At 35.2% G+C, this 19,093-nt stretch overlaps 1 protein-coding gene across 2 annotated transcripts in view; it reads right to left on the bottom strand.

Moving 5' to 3' along the window:
- The window catches only part of RB1CC1 (RB1 inducible coiled-coil 1), a 67,112-nt gene that overhangs the window by 21,195 nt on the left and 26,824 nt on the right, over positions 1-19,093 (bottom strand). For both annotated transcript variants that reach the window (XM_038123754.1, XM_038123742.1), the window contains exons 6-14: positions 17,367-17,569; positions 15,826-16,261; positions 11,631-11,801; positions 9,638-9,822; positions 8,482-8,668; positions 8,319-8,400; positions 7,413-7,474; positions 6,302-6,405; positions 3,686-3,812 (exon numbers count right to left, since the gene is read on the bottom strand). In XM_038123754.1, coding sequence (XP_037979682.1) covers positions 3,686-3,812; positions 6,302-6,405; positions 7,413-7,474; positions 8,319-8,400; positions 8,482-8,668; positions 9,638-9,822; positions 11,631-11,801; positions 15,826-16,261; positions 17,367-17,569 — 1,557 coding nt within the window. The remainder of the gene's footprint in view (positions 1-3,685; positions 3,813-6,301; positions 6,406-7,412; positions 7,475-8,318; positions 8,401-8,481; positions 8,669-9,637; positions 9,823-11,630; positions 11,802-15,825; positions 16,262-17,366; positions 17,570-19,093) is intronic.

Consider the following 19,093-nt stretch of genomic DNA (forward strand, 5'->3'; position numbering starts at 1 on the left):
ATTTCCAGTTTCAACGCTCATCTATTTAGCAGAGTTGCACTTGCACCTCAGCTCTCTTAGCTTTTGCATCTCTATGAATCGAAATCACACAATGATTTTTAAATACATTGTAAAAAAACCTTGTGATCATTGCATACAGAATATTGTATTTACAAAAAGTGAACAAGACATGATACTAACAAATTAAAAGGAAATGCTCCTTTCTAAATGATTCTATTAGCCCAGGTTTAAGCATTTCCCTCAGACTTAATTTCAGCTTGTTGTTTATCTAAGAAAACTTATAAAAATAGATGTTGAAGGGTACTGTGTTTGCTGATACATACCCAGGTTCAAAGCTTTAAGTGACAAACATCTACCATTAATATACCAGAAGCAGTAACAAAAACTATCATCACAGATATCAAAAAAAGCAATTCAAAGACTTTGAATATGGGAAAGTCCTACAGAAATCCACATGCAAAGGAATTATAGTAACTACTTTTGGCAACCACGCAGAATCATCCTAGAGGATAAAGAGTAAGGAATTAGCATAAAGAAGAAAAAAAATCGTCACTCTGTGGAACAATAATGAATGCTGTTTCCTCATGACCTGGGGCTGTAGCACACCACATGCCTCAGCACTGGCCTCTGTGAGTTGGGAGTCTAATGAGAGTACCAGATTACTGCTTAGAGAAGAGTTAAACCTCACATTTTAGGTGTCCGAAACTGTATGAAGACTTTGTTTACTGAGAAGCCTGTGCTTGCCATCTAGTCCGTTTACAATCTGCAGGCAGCAATGTATGCACATGTCATACACTAATATTCATAACGACAAATGAAGAGGAGTCAAGAGCAAACAATAAAAAAACAGAGACAGAAAAACAGAATTAATTTCCAAGTTCTCAGGTATTGCAAGACTACGTGCCTTGCTCTGATTATGTTACTACAAAAAACAATAACCAGGGATGCTGCAATTCTCAGGAAGATTACAAGTAGTGTTTCAATTCCAAACTCAACAAGAAGAAATGGTAGATTTATGATCTGATCTGAAAAGCCAGCCTCCCTTATAAAAAAACTTTTAATACCAAAGAATTGCAAATTTTAATTACCTACTAACCACTGAGAAGACACCTTAATCATCTTACCCATGGGCACCTTAGCTTCTCCTGGACATCTTTAACCAAATTGCTGACCTGCCTAAACTTTGCATTATGGAAATAAGAGGGCACAGCAACATCTTTGAGGCTATTAAATTACAAAGAATAAGCAGAAGGTCTTAAAAATTAAAATATATTTTGAAGTATTAACAAATTAAACAAATACCCACAAAAATGTCCTTTAACTACTCCAGTGTAATACTAAAGTAAAAAATTGTCATTAATGTTCTATGAACTTGAAAGTTGAAATAGTAAGAGTTATGGAGACACTCGAAAAGAAATACTCTCAACATCCCCAGTAAGCAATTGGATCTCCTCTGACTTGCCCTTTACTCACTTGTTCACAGTCACAACTTTTCCCTCCTGCCTAAAGCAACTATCAAAGGACAGTTGCTGTGGCTGATGCAGTAGGATGAACTTCCTCTTGACCCAGACAGAATTCAACTGCTGCACTACCAACAATCCAGGGAAACTATCCCAGTGAAATCTGAAGAACCAAGCTTCTGCTGCCACTAGTATGGAAAGGGAAATGCCAGGGTCGAATGTGTCTCCTTGGTAGAGTATGAGAATAACAATATGGACAACACTCAACACCTGCACAGCCAACTCTGCACCAAGCTGGGACAGTTCACTACCAGAAAAAGTGGATGCATGAAGATGTAGGCATCTTCATGACAATTAATAAATGTTTATTCATTCTTCTAATTATTTATTGTGAATTCCCAGCAATATTGAAGATATAAAAAAATATTTAAAAACTACTTCAGTAGCTCTACAAAGGCAAAAGTATTATAATTAAAAAAAACCCACTTCTATAATAGCTGCAGAGCAAAACAACACAGAGAAAGACCTTGCGTCTTTCCTCAAGTAGTAAAAAGAACATTGCCTTTGAAAAGTAAAAAATCTCTGACAAATTTGTTTGCTTCAATTCCAAAAAGAGTTCAAATGAATCACTGAAATGACACACAGAGATGGGCATTTTCAAGATGACATCATGAATGGCCCAGCTCTGATTGTGCAATGCAATTTGCTCTAAGGAAAGAGACAATTATCCAAATCTGTCTAAGCACCTGACATTTCTGTGTGAGTGAAGAATCCAAATTAGTCAAACAAAACCAAAAGAAAAGAGTATATTCTCCTGATCTGACAAACTCCTTTTTCAGTACAGCCAGATATTTACAAATTTTTTCAGATAAGTATGTCTGAAGAAAGAAGGGGAAATGACAAAGACTTCACAAATTCAGGTATATTTCCTGCTTATCTTTCTACTGTTATTATGCATATTTTAAATTAAAACCTAAATTTCACATTCTTCTGACACTGCAAGCCTTTGTGAAAAAAATAATTTATTAGAACAATTGTCACTATCCTAATTTCTTACGAGATAAATTTCAGGATTTGGGTGGAGTGAATGTCTATATTTTAGAGCAAGGTCTGTTGTAAGGGCATGTTCAGAAAACACCAAAATTTCACAGAATTTCACTTCCAGCAATTTCAATGGCTGTTACAGTGTTCAGGCCCTAATATTCTCATTCTTAATGGCTGTTCATTTGAAAAACAATCTTCATAAAGAGAGAAAATAGCTGGAAAATAATACTTCAGTAATACAGAAAATACCTTTTCACAGTGAACAAAGTGCAGTCCAGATTTCATATTTTACACAAATAAAAGATTTCCAATAAATCTCCTGTTCAAATCCCATAGAAATCAAGAGATCATGTCACTTGGTTTAAGCAGGAAATTGCTATTCAAAATTAAACATGCCCATAGCTTTATCTGTTATATAAGATGCTTCCCAGTCAGCCGAGCGCATAAAACAATTTACACTGCAGATAGTAACACAGCCCCTGGAAAAACCTACTGATTTTCTACAGCAAAAGAAATCCAGTTTGAAGCAGTCAGCTTCACAAAAAAATCTTAAGCATTGCTAAATTCACTCAGTGTTTTCCTGAGAGAAGCCACAGTCAGAAGCTAAAAGGAACCTATTGGGTGTACTATGGAGTTCAGAGGCTGCATGCACAGAAACAAAAGTGATTGGCAGAAACACAGTTTGTAGGGGAAGAAATCTGTTTGACAGGCAGAGTGAAACTAGGAAGGAATCTTTTTACCATCTGTTCCTTCTGTACTCAAAGAGAAAGACTACGCAACAGCCAACCAAAGCCCTAAAATCTCCTTAACTGCTCGTGCCAAGAGGACCTAAGAAACAATGCAGAAATCCAGAGAAGTTACAAATTCACTGAATACAAACTAAAGCAATGAAGGCAGAACGCATGCTGCAGACAGCAGATTTGAAAGTGACAGAAAACAAAAATATAAACAGTGCAACTCTACACTACAAATCTACAACTTCTGTGGAATACATACATCTGTTAAATATTCTCAGAATATTTACTAGTTCATGATTAGAAAGAAAACTTACGCAGTTGATCTTCATATCAGGAAAAACAAAGATGCATTCTAAAGCGTTTGATAAAACAATGTTATGAAAATATTCTACTGTTTTAAATATAATATTCTCTTTTTTTATTGATAAAGAAAAGTAAAAATACCTTTTGCTCATTCAGCAGGTCTGTAATAGTTTGTGACATTTCATCCAAACTCTGTGCTGCCTTGACCAGGTTATGTAGAGCACGTACATGCTGGTGAAGAGGTTCAAAGTCACAAAGTATGGGAACCCTTAAAAACAGCACAGGATTACTTTTTTCCACACTGTTAGTTTAATATTCCAATCTATGAAATTATTACGTGTATGTTTCAACAACACTAAGCTTGCCTCTGCGTAAGGTCTGTACGTTTTTAATTTCATCTATTTTATATGGAAAAAAGTCTACAAAGACTCTCCCGTTTGTTTTTTTTTTTTAAATTGAAAACTTGAGCACTATTAAGGAGTCCATAACAATAAACACAGTGATGAGCAAGTAATTCCAATCTTTCCTCCCAAAAGCATTTGCCAGTAGTACCTAGAGTTCCAATGACAGTAACAGAAGTGATTAGATCTCTAATAGAAGCACTTGTGTTTGCAAATGATATTTTGTCTCCAGTTGGATTCTCTCCAATCCAGCTCTTCCTCTGAAGAAGCGATTAATTCTCTACCGTTTTATTTCCATGACAGGTTACCTAAATTAAACAACTGATTAATGTGTCCTGATCACATTTCAAGTGTAGCAAGATAAGCTGAAAACATGGAGCAAGAGTTCATCTAGACTAATAATATAGTAGAAGCAGATTGCACTCCAATGTATTCTGCATTCTCTACTCAGTATATAGGGCAAGTGGCATTTAGTGTATTTTTTCAGTATTAAGGTTTCAATAATTGTTCAAACACAATTTCAGAAGACAGAAGCACTGTAAGTAAATTAAAACATCATTTTAATTATGCAGCTGGAGTGGTTCAGTGCTGATAGAAAAGGACTTAGTGCTGGGTCTCAGTTTTGTTTATTGCTTGTTCTTTACTTGTTAAATGAAAATACCAAAGAAAGCACTGCTCTCAATTTTCTTCTGAAGATCAGTATCTACCAGAGGTGTGTGACAGCTTTTGCCCACACGAGTTGCAAGTTCACCACTATCCTCTGCACTTTTCACCAAATACAACCCTGAGCACAGAAACCAGGAGGAATGACATAATTCCACCTCTATTGCCATCAAGTGGAAAGCTATGTCACTACAATTCAAGCCAAATAAAACATCTTAAGACAGTGATTGGTTTTCTGACAAAAAGCAGGGCAAAATTCTTCCTGAACTCAGTATAAACTTCCAGGAAGATTGTAAAATTCTCATAAATAAGAAAATCAGGCAAACATTAGGAATAAGATCCTGTAATTACACTTTTTTTCCCCACAAAATTGATGAGGAATAACCTAAGGAGCAGAACAAGAGAAATTAAAAGGGTACATCAGCTATAAAATTACCTATGGCAAATCCACTGTGATGCTGACCAAGCTCACTACACTTGTTAACTCCACCAACACTACCATAAAGATAGCCAGGAATTTTGAATCAAAAAGAATGCCAGTCCAAAACACAGATGAACAAAAGCAGTGGATCCAGCTCCTGCCTTTTGCACCAATAGCAGGTATTAGGTTGACACTGTTGGTGGACCTGACAGATGGCAGTCAATCATCCTCCTCTTGCATTTACCTTTGTAAATGCAATCCCACCTTTGTGGGACTGTGGCCTCAGGGCTAAAAAAAACCCCCAAAAACAAGAAAACAAACAAACAAAACCAAAACAAAACAAATACAACAAAAAACCAAACAAACCCCCCCCAAAAAACCAGAAAAACCAAAAAAAGAGGAATCACACCAAATCTTAAATCTCTAACTATAAATCTCTTTTAGGAGGATGATGATGATACATGCAACATCTGAATGTGGGCATACTGATAGATCTCCTCCTGGGCAGAACCTTACGTACAACTTGCTACTACCCATTTCTGGCCCATTATCTTGGTTGGCATTTCTCCACCTTGACTGCTCTGAGTTTGGAAGCTCACACTAATGGTCATCTTTTTCAGTAAGATATCTCCAAGTTCTAGATAAGGAACTAATCTCATAAATTATTTGTGAGACAAACCAGTAGCATTCCTGTCTACATATGCATGTCTGCCTCACTGTTGGGAAATAAGAAACACAGAAATAGATCTTCTACTCAAAATTATGGATTTCCATTGACAGCAGAGGCACTTAAGAGAATGCACTTTTTAGCAAATTCAGTTTAATAAAATCGGAGAAAAAGTAGTAATTGAATATAGGAGATCTCTGTGATCTCATGCTGAGCTAAAGACATTTATTTTATTTCCTACAGAATACCACACAACAAAGATCAAAAGAAAAAAGTATCAAATCTCATTCTGATCTGACAAAACATAGTTATGAGTTTATTTCAGTTTAAAACTGATGGCAATTTTTTTTTGCTTTTTAGCTCTGAGGCAGATCAAAGGAACACCCAAAATCCTTTACATCTCAATACAGAATAGATATGTTCAAACCATCAGAACTTGAATACATATCTATCTGCATTAAGTCAGTGAAGATCATTGCTTAAGATCAGAAAATATCCTTGTTTGTTTTTTATGGAAAATTACCTAAGGGAGTGGAAAACTGATGGGGATGGGACCCCCAGTAAAGCTATTTCCATAACACACCAAGTATAAGAAGGTGCCTTACCTGAGTAATGGCTGTACTTCTGAAGGACAGAAAGACTGCAAAAACTGCAAGTCACTCAATGAGATATCTGGAAGCTCACTGTCAAATCTGCGAGGTTTTCGTGTCTGTAAAGAAGATATTGATTTACACATTGCTGTAAAGTATCAGATGACTAAAGAAGGATTAAGAAGAGCTTAATAAATAACATGGAAAAGTTAGCAGTAAACTGATCTCTTACTCAAAAGATTTTTAACTTTTAAGAAACCATGTCTGGTCCTTCGCCCCTAAAAACATCCCTTACACTTGTAATGATTAACTATCAATAGTGCTTGGGCAGCAGTAGAATAGAGTATTCCAGTTGGAAGGAAACTATAATGAGCATCTAGTCCAAATTCCTCCCTACTACCAAGCTTCATAAACATTATGGATGTGTTTAGAAGTTAAGGGATAAGAGATGGCACTGAAGCTTTATTTATTGTGCTGCTACACATACAAATATTAATTCAGTTCAGTATTTGAAAAACTGAAGTGAGTAGCATTCTTATTTTCCAAGTATCCTTTAAATAAAAAAAAGGCTGAAAAGGAGAAGCTGAAAAGTTAAAAAGGCAAAGTGAGATGGCAACATTAGAATCAGGGAGTTAGCTTACCTCAGTTAACCAAGCTGTATGAAATCAAAGCTAACAGGCAATACTTAATTACAATGCCCTCATGTTATCAGCCAATTAAGAGGCAAAAATGCTTTTCCACTCATCCAGTGATTACATGGAAAACTTTTACTTGCTTTTACCATCCAATTAATTTTATTGCTCTATTATTCACAAGACAATTAGATGATCAAATTATTGCACCTAGCTTCTTTTTTCTGATTATTAAGATTAATTTTTTTTCAATACCACAGACTAAAAAAGGACTGCAGTACTAAAAAGGAGATCTGATATTTCCTCTCCCACTGCATTGTAAGTTACAAACCAATGTTAATATGGGACACTTGAAATGGCAGAGAACACTAGCTCCCAGCTTCTTCATGTGTCACAGCAAAGCAAAAGGCATACAGCTTCCATGAATAAAGCCTGGGTTTTTAATTTATAAACCTATATAGAAATTAAATAAACCCCAAAATATGAGTACATACACAAAAGGATGGAGGCCAGGAGTCAAGTCCTCTAAACAAACGATTCCTTAGAAAAGACTTCCCTGAAGAAAAAAACCCAAACAAACAACTTATTTAAAGGAAGAAATGCAACATCTCAACAGAAATCAACTGAAGTTACTGCAATTTAATAGCTGAACTACATTTGGAAGCATTACTACCTATATTGATGTCTACATAAAATTGCAAATGACCACAGAACATCACACAAAACCCACCATTCAAGCAGAGCTCCCTTCACAGAAGTCTCTTTTTGCTTAATGTACACAGGCAAAAGCCTCAACTGATTTTTGAAATTTTCACTGTAATCTTTCTCATCTCCTTTCCAAAAAAAAATTTGATAAACTTTCACCTAATTTTCTTATTTTCACTGTCCATTCAGAACACAAGCGGCAGACTTTGCAGAAAAAGTAATCAAATTTCTTTTAGTAGAATCTTTATTTTGAATTATGTTTTTAAACTTCTGGTGAAGGTCTTTAGACACGGGTCTTAGTTCTTGGATTTTTCTGGAGTAGTACGGAGGAAGACATAGTAGTATCCAAATATCCAGTAATGGTTTTAGAAGTGTTATTTAAAAGAAAAATAAAGCTCATAAAAGCTCACAAGGCATGTTTAAGCACAAACTGCATTGAAGTGTGATAATGAGAAACCGTATCTTTTACAATCATTTCACAGCTTTCACATTATTTTGGATAATCTATTTGAAATAGTTAATTGATTTGATCAATGGAAAAATATTTTCTTTGTAATAGGACCAGCATGCACTCCTATTTAAGTAAAAGAAAACTTTCAGGTCTTGAAATTAGAATATGATGAAAACTATTTTAACTACAAAGACAAGAGACATACTTTAATACAATTCAACTTCACAGAAGAGAAAGTACTTACTAAAGAGTTTACCAAAAGATTCCCTTTTTGCCTTTTCAGCTTCATATAGATGTTTCCCATCTTTTATTAGAGCACCTGCCCACTGTGAAAGGGGAAAATACATAGTTACTTGTTAATTTGTATGCTGATACAAAGGTTTGGTCTCAAAGTTTTATTTACTTACCTCCCTGTAGTGTTTTATGAACATTTTTCTCCTCACAACTTCAACAACAGCTAAACAGTACATCTGAGGAACAGTGCTGAGAGCCTCTACAACTTTGACCCTTTCTAGGAGTTCTGTTACAAGACGAAGCAGTGCTTGTAGTTTCTCTCCATCTTGGTCAGCATGAAGCATTACAAAACAACACCACCTACAAAAGTAGATTACACTTTAGAAGATCACATCTTAGCATTTTTTTCATTTAAATTAAATTAGCAACATGTTTGGATGAAATGAACAATGAAATCATTTCACACGGGACAACAACAGGCTAACTGAAAGTAACAAGCTGTTCAGAATTCAGTAGTCACCTTGCAGTTTCCTATTAATTGCTCACAACAGAATATCCATATCAAAAATGGACATCTACCACCAACTGAGTTAAGACATTGGTTTTGAATGTCTTGGTAAGACATTCAAGTTAGTAGCATAAATAGCCTTAGGAGTAGTACTAATGCAATTTTCTCCAGTAGAATTAAAAAAAAGCTGATACATCCTGAGCAAAAAAAAAAAAAAAAAAAGACTACTTTTTGTTTATAGATCTTAAAAATACTTACTGAAAAGCTTTAGCAAGAGGTATTAAAGGTTAGAATGCTGTCAAAGAAATAAGAACACAACACTGTTTGGGAAGTCCACACAATGTACTCACACACTACAAGCAACAGCCCCTGTAACAAATTCTCACATCTTGTAACCACATCTTCAATTCCCTTAATCATACAATCAATAGAAAAATTTCAAGCACAGACACCAATATAATTAAACCACGGGATAACTACTGGGAAGGTGATCAACTGGTGTGATTGAGGAGAAACATTACAGCAACTTCGCCACCAGAGAAGACCTAACGTGGAGGTATATCCCACAAGTAATAAAAAACATATAAAACCACTTTTATTATCAGAATTGAAGCAAAACTGAAACAACAAATACAAACAAGTCAATATCAAGCAATCAGGAATATATACTAACAGAAAGCAATTAGGAATATATACCAACAGAGACACTACAAGATACATGCTCTTGACCTTTTCATAGTAATGATTTCCTTCAGACACACATTCCTTACACAGCCTTGCTGCAAGTGGAAGTACTATAAAGTTGCAAAGTTTTAACTTACTTCAGTCTGACTTGCAGATTATTTGCAAGCTCCTGTTTGGCAGTGGTACACTTCTGTTTAATATCTAACAGTTTTCTGTGATTAGTTAACATAATCATCAGCTGATTTGCATGACTCAAACACAAATCAGGCAGCACAGAAGGATCTTTCAAGTTCTCAGCTCTCTTCTGATTAGCCAAAAATCCCTAGAGGAAGAGACACATTTGTTACATGTGCTTTGTGACAATCAAACAGTGTGAAAGTGATACATATTCTCTAATGCAAGAATTTTAACAAACTGACTGTAACCATTGAGAAGTATAACAGAATGATACATGGAGAAAGCAAGTGTCAGAGTTGCTTCCTTTCAGTTTTATTATCTAATCCAAATCAATTTTGTTCCCTATTTCCCTACCAAATAGCTACCAACACAACCCTGACAGAACTTCACACAACTAACTAACACCAGTGAAAGACCACAAAACTTAAATCAGCAGAAACATAGCTACTAGGATAGAGGGGATCAACCATCATTCTGACTTCTGCTAACAATCTTCTTCCCAACTTCTGGCATTTGAAAGATTAAACGTCAACTCAGAGCATCTTCAATACTACTGTGGGCTAAAGAATTTTTATATCTTGCATAAAGAAATTCCCACATGAAACTAATTCTTCTCAACACCTAAGATCAAGAGCCACACATCTGATTTGTATGCAAACTGTTCACTTACATCCTAAGTAAAGGAATAGACAATTTATAAAAGGAAATGGCAAGGAAGAAGGTTTGAAAGCTGAGGTCTCTGCCAAGTCTTGAAAAGGCACAAATTCTAAATTTACAGTAGCATTTAAACAAAGTGACGAAGTCTCTTTCCAGCTGACTATAACACTTCTTACTCCAAAGTGGGATTCATAAACTTGAGGTAGGCTCTTCATCCAAGTGAAGAAGGAAAAAATAGCTAAAAGCACCACTCACAATATAGGGCAACCAAGCCTAGGGATGGGAAGACTAGCTTAGCCATCATGCTAAATTCACTTGAGTTTAGCACTGGCCTTCAATATAAAGACCACGAGACTGAGATTTAGCATTTGCTCCTAAACTTACTCATTGAATTTATTTGGAGACAGGCTCCACTTTTAAACAATGCTGCCAGAAGTACTGGTTGTATACACCTTCACATACCAGACCAAAGCAACATACCATACCATACCAGGCAACAGGGAGCATGGTCCTACACAACTTTCAGCCCAGCACTGCCCTCCTCAAAAGGGGCCTCTAACCTCCCTCAAAACAGGGAGGCAGGATTGTTCATTTGTCCCTTCTAATAATGTATTAGTGTGTAAGCAGGAGTAAGAAACTCATACCTTTTTCAGAGTCGCAACTCCAAGGTGATGGTGAACATATGAACATCATCATGTATTGCCAAATAGACTTTTAATTACTTTCAGTAGCAAACGACATTAAAGGACAATCCTAATTATCAAATTAACTGGTGCTCTTTACAGAAACTGTATTTAATAAAATAACTTTCATATAATACTGAAGTGTTTGCTAAAAATAGGAGCTACATATTTTACATTCAAAAGTCTTTAACTCAATTTCTTATCACTGAAAATGACACTGTCCAGTGAAGGCATGCTACTTTTTCTCCTTACAACAATACTGATGATCAACCATTAACCTATTCCCTGATCCTGTATCACTGAGTGATAAATTACCAAGGATTCAATATCTCCCTTCCAAATTAAAAGCGATCTACTTAACTCTTATTACCTATCTCTAACTAAAGTTCTGATTTTCTAGCTGTAGCTTTAAACCACATGGAAATATGACAACAAGATGTAAAAATTGCTAATACTTAAATGCCAAATTATTATGAAATAGCACCATATTGACTAATCCCAGTGTGAAAACTATCTTGCATAAAGACATGCAATTGGTTCATTGTAACTTTAACAGCATACACATATCAAAAGCCTACCATCTTTCCATGTTGTACACACAACTGTGTATTACCTGAGCAAGTTCTTTTTGTTCATTCACCAGTCTGCTGCAGCTTGCTATCATCTGGTCCAATGCATAGAGTCTATCCTCAAGGCCTTTAATAGCCTTCATGTTCTGATTATCTAGTTTGGCGATAGTTTGGCGACATTCTGCCAGAAAGGGTTGGATGATCCTTGGATCAAGCTAAAAAAAGAAATGTATTAGTATATGACACACTGAAAGGTGATTTAAGTTAGCTAAATGAGGTTTTTAAACCTCAAATATTTTCCTTTTTTTTTTTAATCTAATGTGTGACTACATCTATCAACTGTTTCAGAATTCTGAATAAATGAGTCTGTGCACATTCTATACCACAGCATGAATTTTTCTAAAGTATTCCAACCAGACCATCAGAGCAATCCGGATCCTTACAAAGGGAAGGGACACTGGTTGACAGGGCAAGGTGAGGTGCAGGAGGAAGAGGCACTTTGTAGCGAATGGACAGTCTGACCTGTGACAGAGTCCTTACAGCTACAATCAAAACCCATCACGAATGTGGCTCAATGGAAAGTGCAGAAAGAAGGGTAGTCAGAAAAAGCTGCAAGAGCTGCAAATCTTTGCCCACTAAATAAAGTGTTTTAATTGACTACTTAAAAAAGCAGATAATTTCTAAGCAACTGAAAAAGACCTCATGGAAAAAAATCATATTTGTCATACTTTTAGCTAGAGGGTTTTTTTCCTAACAGAAACACATTTTTAAGTTGTTTCATAATATACAAGAAAAAAAGAAGTATTTGAAACATTAGGAGTCTACCAATGTCCACAGATATTAAGGGTGACTCTTCATGCTTCACTGTAAGAGTAGTGAATTAAAGTAACAGTTTTAGAAACAACATAGGCAATTGCTAAATTGTTACTTCTTATGAAGGTCAGAGTTTAGTGTAAACCTGAAATACATTAGTTAAGAACATAGTAAAAATCATTAGGTGATAGCAGAAGATGAACAATTTTGCCCAAATTTATCCAAAATGGTCATGGTATACCATCTCTTACAAGGGAATCCAGTGAAAAGGATGCTATTTGTGAGGTGACACTGGCTGTCACAGCACTGGCTTCTTTCATCAACACGCAGGGTTTATATTACTTACAAATCAACTCCCACCCTCTAAAAATATCAACAATACAAATCAACCCCCACCCTCAAAAAACCCCCTATTATCTGACGCAATAGTAGCATAAGTAAAAGTATTTCCCCCTCAAGCTACTATTTAACTAAGTTTTCACACACAGCACTTCATCCTGGAAACATCCTTTTGGGGGAGCTAGAGAGAGGAATCTGAAGAGGAGAAACATTAAAAATTAAGGAGCAACTATAAAGAATAGGTCTTCCCTTCACTTCAAACAAACAAACAAAAAACATCCCAAAAAATCACCAAAAAAACACCAAAAAACCAAAACCAGCGAACGAAGGACTTCGTGAACCTAGTAATAGCCCAGAACTCCTTAGAATAAACAATAAGTGCTGTTATTAATGTGACAAAATACATCCAAACTCTCTGAAAACAAAGGTTAATTTTTCACATGCGATGTCTTCTGAATCTTGGTCTTTGCTGCACTCATCCATCTTCAAGAAACAGTAACAGAAGTATTTAACCAGATTGATTTTACAGGATCATCTTCACTGCCATCCTATTCAGGATTACTCCCTAAGACATCCTGAATTCATCTACTGCAGCATCCAGAAGAGTTTTTTAAAAAAACAAAATACTAAAGAGCAATATAGTGGGTTTTTTTTTTCTTTTTACGTTCTTAAATAAATGGCGTTTTATCTCTTTTTACAAAGAGTGGCTATTCCTCTCATTCTGTTCTTACCTATTTCCTCTGTCCACTCCTTTTATCCCATCTTTACCCTAACTGCATCTGTAGGATCCATCTCTACTTTCACAGGCAGATAATACTGCTCTTTCCATCACTTTAAAGTATCTTCCACTTCTAGCCTCTTACTTAAGTGGCTACAACAGCACTTAACAAAAATACCTGGTAAGCTCCTACTTACCCAGTGCTTTTACTGCAGCCAAGGTTTCTGCAATTAGAAGTGCCATTTTGTAGAAACATCTAGACCTAGAACCGTCAGAAACTTAGCAGCACCCTGTGCAACACATCCATGATGTCAAGACTACCAGTACCAAATGTATAAACCTCTTACTCTTGTGCTTTAAGCTTTCAGGAAAATCTTATCTGAATTCAGTTTTTGAAATAAGAATTGCAATCACAGACTATTTTTATGGTTCATATTTCCAAGAAGGAAAAGGCATGGGGAGAATGCAGGCAAAACAATTTTAAAAAGTTAGTGCCATTTATTCTATTATTCTATTTTTTTATATTAAAGTGTCACCTCAAATGAATATTAAAAGAAAAATTATGGTGCAAGATGCTTATTTGGGATTTTCTTTTCCTTTTCACCTGCAAGCTACTTCTGTTTTCAACTAATTCTAAACCAATGGTATGCAAAGATTCAATGCTTTGTCTGCTTTTGCTGCTATCAAAACAGAGTAAATGAATGTTTTCCTAAGAAGAATCAGGAACGCATTACTTCAAAGCTCTGGGGGTTTTTCGTGAACCAAAATGGATTGGGACTGATCAATCACAACTGCTCGGGTGATGTCCAGAATACTCCGACTGAAGCGCCTCCCCTACCTGCCAATTCTGCTTATGCCACGAATACAAAAAGGAAACTGCATTTTTTGCAGGTTCAATTACAACTTTTTCCCATAAAAATTGACTGCAGTTACAAAGCAATTACAACAGACAAAATAAAGCATTTCTGCCTAATCTTAGATAAGACAAGGACAGAAAAGACACGTACAAGACAGCACCTCTGAAACACATGATATGTGTCAGATAAGACTACAAGCTGATCAAAAAAGGTAGAGCATGTACTTAACCAAAGTATTCTTAGCATTTTTGTGTCTTTTGGAATGTTGTAATTTATTTGGAAGCAATTCTTTAATATCCATCTATTCAAATACTGATTTTTAAAATTTTTAGAAAACATCTGTGTTCTGTTACTATTACGTAGAAACTGAATTTATTGTCTCACAACCCATCTAGCAGGTTCTGTTAATCTTGCTTTATAATAGTAGAAAGTACCTTATAACAATACTTAACAAAGAGGATGGAGAATTGTCTCAGGCTTCAGCCAATAGGAAATCTTTAGTACACAAAATTAATTCTTACTTTTGCTAAAGAAAAAAACAAACTTCTAATGTCCAATCTCTTCCTTAGCCTTTTTTGCACTACTAAAATCTTAGACAATCCTTAAAATTAAGCCAAATTCTCCAATTAATTTTAAGACAGAATCAAAATATCAGTGTACAGAACTGACCATACAATGATGTTCCCTACAACAGATAGGTTTTAGAAAGCACTAATTCAGTCTTCCTGTCCTACCTTACAGAGGAAATAAAGTGTCAAAGACAACAGAAATTGATTTCTTTGTTCAAGGTATATTGTGTTGTAATAGGACATTATACCTATGAAAACAAGGCTACACAATGTAAGAAATATCAGCTACAGTGAAAGCAAAGAGAGAAGGAAAATTAAAGGCAAAAGAAATTTAAAAGGTTATAATGCTAACTGATTAAAATATTAATTTTGAAAGTAAAGTGAGCACTGTTGTATTCTTCCAGTAGCAGAAATACAAACTCTCTGAGCCCTTCTGAGCATCTCTGTATCAGCTAATAAAGAAGGTTGAGATATTGAGATATAAATTATAAATTTATCCCAATTAACCATGCATTTTTTAAAATATTTTAATAAAGGCTTAACTATTCTGAACTCATCATTAATTTTGGTCCAGGAAAATATTTTTATTATAAATGTTGCTTCTATGAAAAAGGCAAAGAAATAATAGTAGTGTCACTTTGCTTATACACTACAAGAAGCTTTTGGCTTTCCAAAAGAAATGGCTATTTGAAAAAGCAAGATAACAAGCATTCATAAAATTATACATCTTCCTAAAGATCAAATTCTTAACATTAAAACTCATAAAACACTTTCCCCCACTTATCCCTCCCCAGCCTCTGCTCTGGCTTTCATTCAGAAAGTTATCTGAGAAACAAGCCACAAAAGAGTTGAGTCAGTCACTTCAAAAGCACCTGCATGTGAAAAAAAAAGCTGCAGCCTTCAATGCAATGCAATTTAATTTGAAAAAAAATCATTAACTTACCCTGCTCATGGAATCAAAACATTTTCTGACCAGGGATTCAACATCATTAGGTCTATCTTGAACATTTATCCAGTCTAACAAAGACACATTGAAGGAAGGCTGATCATCATCTTTCAATTCTACTGACATTTCATTGTCCTGGACAGTAGCATTTTGACCAGACTCCTTATCATCTTTTACATTTTCAGGATCTGTGCCTTCCAAAGCTGAATGTTCAACTGACTTGCAAAATGATGCTAACATTGATTTACTGTTCACTTTAGATCCATCAGGATAAAGCACCAATTCAGGAGATTTCCCATCCTCAGTTTCTTCACTTTCTGCTCCTCCATGTTCAGGTGAAGACTCCAGTCTTCCTAAACACTCTCTGTAACTATGTCTTGTTAGGCACTCCAGCAGTGGTATCTTGGCCATGATAGAAACAGCAGAACCCAAGCTTTTTTTAAAAAGTGAGAAGAAAAAACCCATCAGTATCTAGAAGCCAACATGACATGAAATCTTACATAAAAATCACCCACAATATGAACTGCCATTCATTTTAGAATTTAAGCAGATTTCAAAATTATTTTGCAACTACCCTTTAAAACTTCTGCACTGGATATGAACATCATGGAAGGACAGCTAAAGAAGTGAAAGTTTTTGCTGTCTTCCACTGCTGAATATGATATCTTCTACACCTCCAAGCTTATATTGAATGAAAAAAAGTGATAAACAGAGACACCCACTTCTTTGTTTAAATGCACAACTGGGACTTATGTTTCCTATCTGCATTGATATCAACATTTCTTATCAGAGCTTTGAGTATCCTCTGTCTGACTACTTCTGCAGAGTTTGAATAGTTTCTATTTGGTAAAAGCTATGAAGTTAAACTTTTTTCTTTTTTAAAGACAAAACGTATTTATGGTTTATTTTTTAAGGATCCAATATCCATTTACATTCTATTAAGCAAAGCCCTCATAGAAATACCATAATACTACAGTGGCTACAAAGATATAGAAAATTTTCTTTGAAGTAACACCCAGAGTTTGCAGGACACAAGTACAGACACATACACACATACAAGAGATTATATATCTACATACATGCCCCCCATCCCTTTCAAAAGTACACAAATTCACTCAAAGTTTATGCTATGACTTCATACTTTCAACACAGATTGTAATTCTAAATATCAGTTTAAGTTGTTAAAAGCCAATTAATTCAAAAGTGTTAATAGGTATTTAAAAACATTAATGTCTAAATTTGTTATCCAACTTTTTGTAGTGCACATTTGGAATGACTCCAGCTCTTAAGCAGCTGTTCATTAACGAGCTTATCTTCCACATAATTCAATACAGGTTTCTTTGTGCTGACAAATACAAGGAAAAATGTCAGTTAAAAAAAGTCACTAGCATAGAACAAAAAGAATGTGCTCCATGACACAATCAAGCAAAGACAGGCTTGATTAATCAGAATAAGCACCAGATATAAAACACTTTAAAAAATTAAGTTTAAAATTGAGTAAATCTGGAGATTGAGAATGAATTTAACAGTAAACCTACTGTGTAAGTTTCAATTTGATATCATCTATGGACTGCAAATAGCTTGAATACACATTTTCAAACTTGTAAAGCAGCTTTTGGTAAGAGTATGTACAGTCTTCCAAGTTGGCCATTATAGCAGCCCAGCCTTGATGCTGAAGATGTTCATCATGTACAAGACCTTCACAAAAGGAGCAAAGCTTCTTGGCAACCTCATACATTTCCTGAAAAAACAAACAAAATACTAATCAGGCTGTTGCTGCAACTTTATTTAAGATATTAACATAAAAGCATGAAATTTAGACAGCTAGGAAGTTGTACACCTTAAACTTTCATAAAAATAACATTTTTTTTAAATTTAAGTATAAAGGAAGTTAATTAGATAACAAAAAAGTATGTACTATTTACTGAGAAAGAACTCTTCATAACAGATAGGTGAAAACTGTAGTTCCAAAACCCTCATGAAATTAATCAAATGCTGATAATGTAAAATATTCAGGGTACACACACATGAATAATAACCCTCATACTAATAATATGATAACAAAAACTGGCAAGCAAGGTCCAATAAGGAGTACATTTTTGATGAGCCAAGCAGAAGCTCACAAGACAATAAAATGCACAATCAGTCAGCAAAAAGCACAGGTGGATCAGGTGCAAGAAGAGATGCATGAGGAAACAGCAGGGCAAATAATTTAAGTCTTTCATTGATTAATAAATCAGATGCAACATGATAAGCAGCAGTACAGTGTCCACAAAGCTCTAAAACATACCCTGAAACTTGGCATCTACAAACCAATGTGGAAGTTAAGTTTTCTGTTAAAGTACTGGATGACAGAGAGGCATTTTACTGCCATTATAGGGTGAGAATATACTGCCTCACTTGGCAAACTTAAAACAGAGGTCTACATATGGCAATCACCAGATCTTAATAAAAGTGAAATGCCCATTATAATCAATTCCAAAGTTTCAACTAGTAGGAAGAGAAACTATTTTAAAGGTAGCAATTTAAGAAAAAGGCTGTTCCCCTCAAAGAGCCTATCAAAACATCAAAAAGTAATAAAAAAGGCACACAATAAATCCTCATCTCAAAACAACATCAGTTACAGACTCCTTGGTAAACACCTTCCTGCGCAGACCTGCACTTTAGGTTTTAGTATCTATCTAACGTACAAGAAAAAGGTCTTTCCACTTTTTGCAGGTTGAGCACGCTGTTAAACCAGGACTGAACAGAACTCCCCTGTGCCATCACACATGCGAGAAAATCATGCATGGAAAACCAAGTTATACAAAATACAGTGAGAAAGCAGTGTTAAAAATCTAACACATCTGTGTATTTCAGAATGCATTTGCTGATGAACACAGGGTTAGCAGCACATATGCACACAAAAAAATTTAGGGACCAACAACACTTACATTCTGATATAAACCACAAAACTGCATGGCATTTTAAACAAACATTTCACAATTCATACTGAAAGTTATGATCATCCTCCCTGTGTCAGAAGTCCAAGCCTTGTTTCAAGCAGCATGACAAAATATTACTGTCCTTCAAATCACTGACAGCTAAGCTATCAGCAGATGAATGATGAATATTCGATATAGTCATATATGCAACTCCAATGAAATCCTAGATAGTTAATACAAATTCCTATCACTTTGTAGTAAAGGTGGCATTTCTCTTCTTGTTTTCTGAACTTTGGCAGCTTCCTGTGCATGTGAGAATGATGATTTCCAGTTTGAAAAAA

Source organism: Motacilla alba, chromosome 2 (assembly GCF_015832195.1).
Source record: "Motacilla alba alba isolate MOTALB_02 chromosome 2, Motacilla_alba_V1.0_pri, whole genome shotgun sequence".
NCBI classification, from domain to species: Eukaryota; Metazoa; Chordata; class Aves; order Passeriformes; family Motacillidae; genus Motacilla; species Motacilla alba.